Consider the following 12829-nt stretch of genomic DNA (forward strand, 5'->3'; position numbering starts at 1 on the left):
TGAGATGTTAAATCAACCTACCAAAATTTGATTAAAAGAACTAAATACATGTATTTATAAAGACGAAGGACTAAAGTTTTGAAATTGACTAATTTCAAAATTCACCAAAAAATAAATGATCAAAAACATATTTAACCCTTATCAGAAAAACACACCCTCATTTTTCATTAGTCACTAATCACTGTCATCATCAATAGCATCATTCACCCTACACTCCCATCTTGAATTCTTAAGAAGTGGAACACCATCACAGTGCCTAACATTCCCCTCTCCAAAAGCAAACCCTTCTCCTATGGTGACCAACATGTGTAGCACCTCTTTCATGGAAGGTCTATTAGCAGAAAGTGTAGAAGTGCACAACACCCCAACTTTGAAAACACTGCACATTTCATTTGTGTAACTTGGATCCATGAAATCATTGTCCAGCAGCTCTTCTATTTTGCTTCCTACAATAATGTGACGCCATGCCCACTCTGCAAGAGAAGAGTGCTCATCACCATAATTAGCTTCTTTACCAGTTGTCAGCTCCAGTAGTACCACTCCAAAGCTGAACACATCAATCTTCTCACTAACTCGCGTTGTTTGAACATATTCTGAAATTGTATATCACATTCAGATTAAACTTATTCCTATGAATATAGTTTTTTTAACTCAATGACAACGTTATAGTCTGATGAATTGAACTATGAGGACTATATCTATTAAACTTTAGCGTTTGAAGATTAAATTGTACGAAAGATAGTGAAAAATTATAATTTTACGTACAAAGTTTAGAGAATAAAAACATGCTGACCTGGAGCCATGTAGCCAAATGAACCAACAACAGATGACATGGTAGCAAGATCCCCTGGCTTCATTAACATCCTAGCCAGACCAAAATCAGCTACTTTTGCATTGAACTGAGCATCCAAAAGAATGTTGCTTGTTTTTACATCTCTATGAACAATCGGTGGGAAGCAATCATGGTGCATGTAGCACAAGCCATGAGCAACCCCAATGGCAATTTTCAATCTCTTTGGCCAATCAAGCACAAAATGATCAACTGAAACTGACACAGTTGATGACTTGTCCTTATTGTGCAGCCACCTGTCTAAGCTACGGTTTTCCAAATACTCATACACAAGGAGCATGGAATCCTCGTTAGAGATGCAACACAACAACTTCACAATGTTCTTATGACGAATGTTGCTCAGTATTTTCACTTCTGCACGAAATGAGCTCTCTAGCTTTCGGTCTAACTTTCTGTTACTTGAGATCTTTTTCACAGCAATATAGTCTAAACCATCAACAGGGACACGGTACACCGTGCCAAATCCACCACTTCCAATAACATTGTGTTCTGTCATGGATGAAACTATGTCTGATTCGGTGAAACTCAACCTTTGAAAGGAAATGAGTTTCCATGAGTTATCCAACACATGTTTCCCTCTTCTGAAAAGTTTGACAATCAAGATTGATATCAGCAAAGCCAACAAGAATGCTACTGCCACCAGACACGGAATCAAAGCAAGAGGCCAAGAAGAGCCTTTGGTTGGTTTTTCAAAGCCAGCACCAACATCACACAGATTTAGGTTCAGTACTGGTGTATCAGCACAGAGGCCAGGATTGTTCAAAAAGCTGGTGGAATAGACAGAGTTTTCAAACTCATTCGGAACCTTCCCTGTGAGATGATTAGAGGATAGGTTGAGATTGGTGAGTCTAGGAAGTACTGAAGGAACTTGACCTGAGAACTGGTTTTCTGACAGGTCAAGCTGATTCAGTACATGTAACTCACCAATCACATCTGGGATTTGTCCAGAGAGTTTGTTATAGCTCAAATTTAGATTCTCCAGGGACTTCCATGATATTATATCTGATGGAAGTGGCCCTGTGAGGTGGTTGTGATCAAGCAATAGAGTTGTTAACTTGGGAAGATTTGTTAACTCGTTTGGAACACTTCCATTGAGGTAGTTCTCACTGGCTTTGAACACTACCATGTTAGTCCATGAAGATACCCCAGATGGAATCCTACCAGAAAACTGGTTGTGACTTATCTCCAAGCGTGAAATAGTTGGAGACAATCTCTCAGGAAGCTCACCAGTGAACTTGTTATTGCTCACCATGAAATCTGACAAGTTGAGAGTCCAAAGACCACTAGGAATGCTACCAGAAAACTCATTGCTGTAAATTTTTACATCAGTCAAACTACTACAGTGGCCAAGTGATTCTGGTAAGTTCCCACTCAGATGATTACAAAAAGCAGATAAATTATGTAACTGACCATGATAGCATAAGTTCTCGGGGAGTTTTCCACTGAAACTATTATTTGCAACCAGAAATGTTTTGAGCTCAGAGTAGCGACCAAAATCAGGAGGAAGAATACCTGAAAACTTGTTGTATATGATATGAAAATATTTGAGAGATGGAAGAAGGCCTAAGCTTTGTGGAATCTCCCCTGACAAGTAATTGAGAGACAAACTTAACCATTCTAGCTTTTGGAGCTTCCCAAAATCTTGAGGTATTCTCCCTGCGAGATTGTTCTGTGCAAGATCGAGTTCGACCAAATTCAATGCTTCAATCTCACCAGGAATCTCCCCGGAGAGACTGTTATTGAAGAGGTAGAGTATGCTCAAATTCCTGAGCATGAACAAGCCTTTGGGAATATGTCCACTGAAATTGCTTTTTGACAAATCCAAGTTCTCCAAAGCCACAAGTTCTCCGATGGTATCAGGAATTTCCCCGAAGAAGTTGCAACTGTACATGTGCAAAAACTTCAGTTTTTTCAACTGGGTCAGGCCTGATGGGAACTTTGAAGGAGGAAGCACTAAGTTAGAGGAAATGTCCAAGAACTCAAGATTGAACAAGTTGGCAATACCCTCAGATGGAAAAGTGCCATTGAATAGACAATAGTGAAGTTGAAGAAATCTCAGTTGCTTCAACCTTCCAATGCTTGCAGGAATGTCACCACTGAAGCTGGTGGAACCGAGATTAAGATGCTGCAAGTTAACCAACTTGTCTATGTCATTAGGAATGGCACCAGAAAATTCATTCCCTTCAAGGTCGAGTGACACCAGCTTGGAACATTTATAGAGAAATGTTGGGAACTCCCCCGGAATGGAATTAAAGCTGAAATCAACATGTGTGAGATTTTTGAGGTCACACATGAAATCTGGAAGTGTTTGATGGATACTGCTCTTGGACAGAGTTAATCCAGTGACAGATTCACTGGTGCATGTTATCTCTGGCCAGAAGCAGTGAAGGGTGTTTGAAGGGGTCCAGTGACTGAGGAATGAAGGATTTTGTAGGTGCTGCTTTATGCGCAGTAACACTGCATGTTCTTGATCTTGCAGCTGAGTCTGAGAGTGTACACAGCTCAGGAATAGGAAGATGGTTAGATAGTAGTAAAATGGTATTGTCATGTAATTGTGTAGTGCTTTTGAAATTGCAAAGGAAGAGAAAGAAGACTTTTTCACTATAAGCTTGGACTGAACACTGAATATATATGCATAGAACATAGGATAAGTGTTGAATGTTGATGATTGTTCTGCTAAATAGGTCTTGTGTCTGGTTTGTTTGTAATAAAGTTAACATATAATGAAACATCTGATGTAGTTACATCCTTTGGTCTATTCATGTTGAGTGTGTTATTTGTATTTCCAACTCAAGCAACACGCATCTGTGGAAAGTGTTGGGCCATGAAGTCACAATCAACCATAAAAGACAGTGATAAAATGTCCATTCAATGGAAGACCTTGACTTTGCTTTTCACCAATCAGAATTTGATGACAAGTTTCAAATAAGTTATTAGTCAAGAAATGTAACATGATTTGCCAGGAAAATGTGCTGTGCATGAATCATGATGTAGGGGTAATGTTGTGATTGCACTGTAACATCTGTTATCATTGAAACATAGCCGTAGAAATATTGCTAAACCTTGTTCATTTTGTTTGGTTTAGATTCAGGTTGTGTTGTTGCTTGCACAATAATAACTCACAAAATGACGAAGTTCATTCTTCGAATGATTGAGGTCGAAACCATGTACACACTGAACATTCATCTATGAAAAGCTTATGATTTGTTGTGTAATTATTGTGCAGAGAAATTTGTGACTAAGCATTAGCAGAAACATTCTTCCACTTGTTCTTTTATTCTGTGAATAAGAAGAATAAGATAGTTGCACTCAACCTAACTGAGTATTTATGTAGCTTATGATTAGTGAAGTGAGTAATTTTTCAAATATTTGAATTGTTCTTCTGCCACTGAGAGTGAAGTTTGACCATGTTCAATGTGCACATTATAACCACCGATGTCAATAAAGATTATTTTATAAAATGCATTTTGACTACTATAAAGATACACTTTAAAGTTGCAACATTTATGGATCTTTTAGTACGGATTACACTGGTAAAAACGGCAAGAAAAAAAAATGAAAAGTAAGATTATTTAGATTATAAAGAAAATAATAAAATAATAAAAACTTTATATGATTTTATTAATGTGATAACATAATATATATATAAAATAAAGTGAAAAATTAAAATAATTATAATAATGTCAGTCAGAAAAGCGATCGCTGTTAATAACTAGTTAATTCTATCACATTTTAAGTGTTTCCCTTTAATTCTTTGTTAACAGATGATTCACGCAGAAAGAAATGCACCAAGTAAATCAGATTTAGAGTTTGGATTCATCGCAGAAAATTATTTTCTCCAAAGATTCTTTAGTATTTAAGTAACTTGGATTATAGAGAAAATAAAATTAACTAGTTATTAAGAGAATAAATTCATAATTGAAAAAAAACAAAAAGATAGAAGCGATTGGGAATACTGTACCCTTTTCACGTTCCTTGTTCCATTGAACAAAAAGCTAGCATATATGCAATTCATATATTAATATTTTCAAGAATGGTGTTAAAATGTAATTCAAAATAAGATAGTTTAATTATATAGTTTACAAAAGGAACGTTTAAAATTCAGTTAAGCGTGTATTTTTTCCAACCAAGCTGAAGTGTTATACTCAAGAGTACACTTACTATCCCAAACACATTTTTTTGCATTCCACGTTTACTCATGGTTAATCACATAATATAATTAATTTAATTTCATGAATGATTAAAATTTCAAAAAATAAGTTATACACAAAAATTATATGTTGCTAATCATTTCATGAAGTTGCCAAAACATAACATTAATTGTGATTACCTATATCTTATAAGTGATTAAAGGTAAATATATATGTAGATTAGTAATAGTTTCTTCAAGAACTAAATCCACTTACTCCTATTTTGACAAAGACCACTAAAACTATAAGAAAAAGTAAGAGAAAGACTAAATCGTTGTACAATTTTAATCTTAGAAAACAACTCTGTGATTTTATTTCAAAACCAAATTGAATTGCGAAACTTTGCAGGATTCAAAGTGAGTGTTATTACTCAAAAAAGCAATAAAACCAACTGAATTTCATAACACCATCCAACCAGTGCACCTTGAACCAAATCAATATCACATAAACACCAGAGTGTCAAGCAAACACTTGTGAATTCACCATGGGCACTGCAATCAAAGAGACCAATGTAACCAGAAAAATATGCAACCAATGCAGAATCTATCTAAGGAGCAAACCACTTGCACCAAACCCAAAAAATGTAGAATAAAGAACACACTTGTTAAATATCAACAGACACACATTAGAGCTCATTTCACTCTTGGGTTCACTCCATTGAGAGTTCTAGAGCATGAAGAAATAGCAATATCCCCAAAGTAGAAAAAGAAATCCAAATATAATAGCAGACAAATCATGACAAAACCCACATAAAAAAACAGGAAAATGTAGTGGATACAGTTATAAAAGAAACAATTTGAAATAATTTGGTACTAAATGTTGAAGATCCATCCATTCACAGTATTTTATAACCTGTGTGGAGATATAGAGAGGATAACATCCTACGCCAACCAAACAAATGTCACAAAACTGCGCCCTCTATCTGCGTGGTACTCCTGTTTTCAGCTAGCTAAAGGAGACACCTTCAAAATTTTCAGATAAACCACCATTCTTACAATTTCATTGAACTCTCAAGTTCACACCAAACTTTTAAGAGTCTCAGTGATTGTATCTTCAGGCGTGAACAAATACCAATACATGCATGACATAAAAATCTAGCAAGAATCATGCCATGATAAAAAAACCTAAATCCAAGAACATATAATGGACACAGTAATGAAAGAAACCATAGAAAATCTACATACAAATATTATTGAAGAATGATGTGTCGTTCCATTCTGAGTATTTGTGGGAAGGTATTCATAACTTTCACTCAATCTGTTCATAGTTTTTGGTTAAATGATATATTCAAAGTAGACCAGCATCCATACACTAATAACTCTATCACGTAAATTTTCAAATATTCAAACCAAGATAAAAAAAATACATAGATATATATGATGAAAGCCTACCACTACACTTACATTAGACGTTATTCTGAGAAGAACAAAAGAAGGAAAACCAGTGACAAAATCATTGTATGATAGACAATCATCAAGTGAGGTTCAATAACAAAATCAATAGTAAGTTCATAACTCGAATCATATGTCCCTAAAGACCAAACCTAAATAATTACTTATATTCAAAATTGGGCACAGGGGGTGCATCAAAACTCTCAAGAATCTTTGTTTCACTTCCAGAACCTGTGGAAGTCTCATCTTTCTTCCCTCCACCGAACCACCCACCGATCCACCCCGGCGCCGCCGCTGCCTCCTGCGTCGATGGTGGTGGTGGCGGCGGCTCGTCTATCATGATGGGCATAGGCTGCTGCGCGCTGAGGAATTTGTTGAGCATGATACCGGCGCCCTCTATGAGGGCGAGGAGGACGCCACCGAAGGCGGCGGAACGAGCGGAGGCGGCGAAGCCCTGGCGCATGGAGAGGAAACCTCCGGTGGCGGCCCCGGCGACGATGGAGTTCCAGGGGTCCTCCTTCTGTCGCGCGTAGACCATGGTGCAGTCGAAGGCGGAGAAGAGGCCTCCCCAGACGGCAAAGCTGCCGCCGACGCGCGGGGCGTTGAGGCGAACGGCTTGGGTGGCGCCGACGAAGCGATCGCCCTTGGGAGAGTTGTATAGACCCTTGAGAAAATGGAAGGCGGAGCCACCCACCGCCCCCATGCCAAACGCGCCGCCGATGTCGTCGAGGATGCGATCGGGGCACGGTTCCCGAGACGTCTCTGGTGTTCCCATGGGGTTTCTCTGTCAATCTAGGGTTTGCTTTGGTATGTGAGGTGCACGCGCGTGCGTGTTGCAGAAATTTCTCTCTGCCTAGGGTTTGCTCTGTCGAGTAAGAAGAAATAGAAAAGCAATTTATTTACTACCTTCCTTCTTCCTTACTCTATTCCTTTCAGGTCTTTCGATTTTGACACCTAAGTTTATACATTTTTTTTTTGTTTAGTTTTGGTCTTGCATTTTATAATATTTGATGAAGTTATTTTTTAGTTTTATGATTCTTGTAATTATTTTTTAAATTTAAATAGTTAAACGTTATACAGAAAATATTTTTTTAGTAATTTTTTTTAATTTAAATAATTATTTATAATATTTTATTTCAATAATTAAATTTATTTTAATTATAATTATATATTTATAAGTGTAAACACCTTTTATTTTTTTCTAATTTTACTGTTTTAATTACCATTTCTAAAATTGAAATAATTTATAAATGTTTAGAAAATACATACATCTGCTTTCTGTATTTATATTTAGCATATTAAAACAGAAATTGTTAAACACATATTAAGAAACATGAGTTTTGCATGATATACATAATAGATTTTTGTATAAGAGTAATTGTTCTTTCATATAATATATTTTCTTTTGTTGAAAGAAAAAATAACATAATAAATTATCTTATCTTATATATATAATAATAAATATAGTAAATCATAATTAAAAGTTCTTCCTCTATTTTGGCTTATGAATGTTGCGCCTAGTGGACCTGGTCATATAACATAACGTCTTTATATATAGTTTTTATATAAAGGTATAAAAAATCTATTTCTTTAGTTTTATCATTTTAGTATCTACTTTTTCAAATTTAAATAATTGCTCATAATACACAATATTATTTATACTATTTTTTATGTCAATAACTAAATTTATTTTATTTATAACTATATATAATTATTAGAGGTAGCAATGAAGGTTTGGTCTGATGGGTCATTCAGCAAGCCCGCAAAAAAAAAAATGCGGAGATGGGCCGATATTGAGTTTGCTAGTTCACAAAAGCCTTTTTCACATAAAGTGTAGCTCGTGCGATTGGCTCGCGGCCCACATAAAAAGAAAAAAATCTTGCACTAGTGTATATTTATTACTTTCCTTTTAGACTTCTGTATGATTCTTCCAAACTCTTGAATGAGTCAAAAAGACAAAGGTTACGTATTTTTGAATGTACTAAAATTTGAATAATACATTGTTTATGTCAAAGTACGAATATGAATATAATGAAAATGTTGAATTATCAATTTGTCATTCAACTTCTCAGAGTCTTTGCTTAATTTTGTGAATTTGTTAAGTTTCCCAATTTCTTGAATATTGAAGGCTTCATCATGAGAAATTAAAAAAAAAAATGGGTTGGTTCGCATGCTCGCATACCATAACTTATGCGGGACGGACCAGACTTTTGAGCTTGCATTTTTAACGCAGGGTAGGCAAGCCCGATCCATATTTTTAATTATATACACCTTTCATTATTCATAATTTTACTATTTTAATTACTATTTTACGGGGCAGGCTAACCCTAAGAGCTAAAACTAAATGGGTTTAAAACATGAGCCTGTGCTAACATTCCCGTCAAACTTACAATGCTACGACTAAATGCATCGATAGTTTGTCAAATAAAAAACGAAAGTTGGAAGCAATGTGAGTAACACTTTTATTGTCACAATGTAGATATGTAGGATCTTAAAAAAAACACCTAAATTTGCAAGTAACAAACGCAACAAAATAACCTCACAAGTAGTCAAAGTCATAGCACAATACTTAGCTTTTGTGGATGATCAAGATGTAACATCTTGTTTCTTACTCTTCCATGATCTAAGTGAATCACAAAAAAAAAAAAATACACCACCCAAAGATACTTGAGAATATGAAGAATAACACCCCAATGAACTATTGTAGGAGTTAAAACAAACTCACTAACAACATGAATAACATGTGTAATGTCTCAACGAGTCATAGTAAACCAAACTTCCAACAATAGTTTGATATAAAGTATAATCAGTCAAAGGAACAATATCAAATGAGGAATATCGTACACTTGTCTCAAGAGGAGTATCAACAATCTTGTTGTTAGTAAGTCGAACACGCTCAAATAAGTTAGCAATATACTTGGATTGAGACAATAGATAACCTTTGGGAAAATAAACAACCTCAATACCCAAAAAGTAACGCCGTAAACCCAAATCTTTCATAGCAAAACGATGGGACAATGTAGTTTTCAAAGATGTAATTCCATCAAAATCATCAGTAGTAATACTCATATCATCAACATATAACATATAAGGATAACAAAACACGTCATACATTGGTTTAGAAAATTTATGAAACCAAGCACGAGGTGCTTGTTTAAGACCATAGAGAACTTTTTGAAGTTTGCAAACTTCACCAAATTTGTGAGAGACACCTGGTGGTGGAATCATGTGGACTTCCTCATGTAGATCCCTATTCAAAAAGACATTATTCATATCCTTTTGAAAAAATGTATGTCATGCACCTGATTACTCTGCTTTGTGTGTTTTTGGATGTACTTGTTTTGTTTTAAAACCACATGTTGAGCATACTAAATTATAAGCTAAGTCTGCTTTATGTGTACTTTTGGGATATGGTACTGGTAAAAAAAGATATTGTTTTTTTATTCAATTAGTACAAAAATGTATGTCTTACGTCGTATTGTGATGTTAGAAGACATTCCATTATTTTCTATTCAAACTAGCTCACATTATTGGACTACGTATATGAAACATGAAAACGTTACAATGTTTTCTCCTTGGTTTAGAGCTTGGAATTGTTTGTTCGAACACCTTTGACAGGTCAATGTGCATCAACTTCTTCATACGACGCTAGTATCTATGTGTGGAACTTTACAAAGCTTATCTGAGGATTGTAGAGAATCAAAGGACATGCCAAGACAAAGGGACAAGTTACCTGAAGATGTTGGTGAACCAAGAAGGGTTAGGGTTCTTGAACAACCTCGAAGGAGTACCCTACCTCAATAAGGATTTACCATACTTCAATAGAGTGGGTATAAGGTTTTACTCTGTGCAATCCTTGTGACTCATTACTTATGGTTAAAAATGAATGGGAGCTTCAAAAAACTAGTTTTATCAAAGTTAAAGATCTAGTTTGAGAATATCACATCTCGTCTTCTGAGTATATGTTTCTTTTTAAGATGTATTTGGCATTAGTAGGTTTAAAGAGAAATTGAAGTGAGTTTTGCTTGGATTAGAGAAAAATAATGATAAATGAATGAATTTGAAATGAAAGATTATGAAAGTTAAGTAGAGATTCGATAAATTTTATAAACTAAACAAATATTTTAAATGATAAAATTAGATGATTGTTATTTATATTATAATAATAATGATGTATATTTTATTATTTTTATTGTTATATAGTATTTTATTATAAAAATATATATGTAATGAAATTAACCATTTATATGCATTATTGTTTCAACAAGAAAAGCGAAAGAAAGCACAAGCTATACAAAGAAAAAATGAAACACCACAAAGGCTTTCTCGTGGAGGATATCTTTTGCTGGAGCAAAGAATAATGGAAGAAAAGCTAAAACAATAAATGGATTCAACAAGTTCGAATGAAGGACCGCTCAATCCTCCATCCCCTCTTAGCCGACATAAGAAATAGAAGTTGGCTCGTACTAAACTAGGAGGGCAAATGACATATAAGAAATAAAAAATTACTACTGAAAGAATTGTAAGTTAATAACATTTTATGCCTTAACAATTTATTATGTTTTGTGCTGTGAGTAACATATTGTTTTTACAGGATTTTCTTGTAGAGCAAAGTACACAAGGAAGTTTTGTTCCTCAGGGTCGTTAAGACATATTGACCAATGCTCTAGGTACTGAAGAGCACCCTGGTCGTGTACGTACTACTGGTTATGGTGTGGGTGTGAGATAATACTTTGGAAGTTATCAGCGGCAAAACACCACACAGACAGGGCCTATCACTCCTAAGATGATAGATCACTTGACTCAGACGATAAAGGCACAAGTTGCTGAAGAATTAAGGCATGAATTTGATCAACGATGGGAGTCCATGTCTTAACAACATAACCTGGTACAAGAAGACGATGAAAAAGAGGTTATAAAGATGAATATCTCAAACAAGTGTAAGTTGTATGTTGGAGAGGTCCCTCCTTGTTTAGTTGCCATTGGAAGATTATATCCAGGGGGATCAACCATGCTTACTGTGCAAATGTCGGATGATTTGGCTAGAGTGGTAGTTGAAGATGTTAGAGATGCCACAACTCCAGTTCCAATGCCCACAAAGGAGGTCAAAATAGTGGGAGAGGCACTAGGAACATTCATCTCATGGCCTAAATAGCTAGTTAAGGTTATTTTGAAAAAGAAGTAGGTATATTTTTCTTCTTTACAATGATATACTTCATAATTTAACACAAACTTCGTATTTGACTTTGTTATTATATTTTGTAGGTTCATAGCAGACAAAAATGCTCAGTTGCATGTGCTTTTAGCCTTGAGGCCCATTCGCAGCCTCAACCCAAGCTAAATTTTAGTCCAATTCATGAGTTGGCTGGCATAGTCGGAGATCTTTTTCAAAAACCATTTGCCATTTCTTGGGATAAAATAGTCTTCGGTGTTGACAATAGTGATATACCACTATATGTCCATATGAACGATGTGTACGAAATCATCCAAGGGGCATCAGATGCTGAACATTACAATTATTCAACTATGGATATCGTGAGTACATTTTATGTTATATTGTGAAATCAATAATTGTCTTTAAACTCAATGGTTTGAATGTAGGTATGTAAACGAATATGTTTCCAAAACAGGGAATGTGGATGTCTATGGTTTCCTTGAGCCTCAAGATATACAAAAGTCTGGAAATAAACATATGGAATGTCAAACATACATTAAAAATTAGATGGAGAAAACAAAGAAAAGAATTTACATGGCACCTTATATTCATGCATAAGTTCATCTTAGTCACTTTAGCTATTAATTAATTATTAATTCAAATCACTAATTATATTTCTTGTTTAGGTCTCACTGGCAATTGGTGATTATTTGTCCAATGAAGAATACTGTAGTTTGGTTATGCTCATTGCACAACCACATCCCCTCAACCATGATATACTACAAAGGTATGTCGTAGTAACTTTATAATGTGTTATTTATGTCATGAAATATGTTGTAACTGACTAGTGACTTAACTTTTGCTCTAAATGTGTACAATGTGTTGAGTGGTAAATCAACTTCATTATCACAAAATTTCAAAGTGATTTCTCCAAAGGTACAAGTTTCCATCCTTTATATTGTATGATTTGTACTTTTTGTCATATATTAATTACTATAAATTTGATCTTCTTAGTGTAATAAGCAGAAAAGAAGTTTTGAGTGTGGATACTATGTCATGTACTGGATGTGAACCATAGCTCGTGCTGCTTTGAAAGATTTTTGGGATAAGGTAATGAATCAAAAGACTCCTCTTCGAAACATGTTTTTATCAAATACTTAACTAATTTGCATTCATTGCTTTGAACTACAGTTTTTTAACAATGTTGAACCATTAGGATCTGAGAAAATTAATAAGGACTGAA

The 12829-nt window shown here is 34.9% G+C and overlaps 2 protein-coding genes across 2 annotated transcripts; both read right to left on the reverse strand.

Annotated features, from left to right (window-relative positions):
- Positions 1 to 53: 53 nt before the first annotated feature.
- Positions 54 to 3567, reverse strand: LOC114182205 (uncharacterized). The gene is made up of 2 exons (XM_028069018.2): positions 794 to 3567; positions 54 to 593 (listed from the first exon to the last, which is right to left on the reverse strand). The coding sequence occupies exons 1-2, from the start codon at positions 3492 to 3494 to the stop codon at positions 175 to 177; spliced, it is 3120 nt and encodes a 1039-aa protein (XP_027924819.1). The 5' UTR covers positions 3495 to 3567; the 3' UTR covers positions 54 to 174.
- Positions 3568 to 6347: 2780 nt separating this feature from the next.
- On the reverse strand, positions 6348 to 7361 carry LOC114181170 (mitochondrial import inner membrane translocase subunit TIM17-2-like). Its single transcript, XM_028067530.2, has one exon. The coding sequence runs from the start codon at positions 7204 to 7206 to the stop codon at positions 6592 to 6594; it is 615 nt and encodes a 204-aa protein (XP_027923331.1). The 5' UTR covers positions 7207 to 7361; the 3' UTR covers positions 6348 to 6591.
- Positions 7362 to 12829: the final 5468 nt, after the last annotated feature.

This window comes from Vigna unguiculata, chromosome 4, assembly GCF_037176805.1.
Source record: "Vigna unguiculata cultivar grain cowpea cultivar isolate G323 ecotype 2 chromosome 4, ASM3717680v1, whole genome shotgun sequence".
NCBI classification, from domain to species: domain Eukaryota; kingdom Viridiplantae; phylum Streptophyta; class Magnoliopsida; order Fabales; family Fabaceae; genus Vigna; species Vigna unguiculata.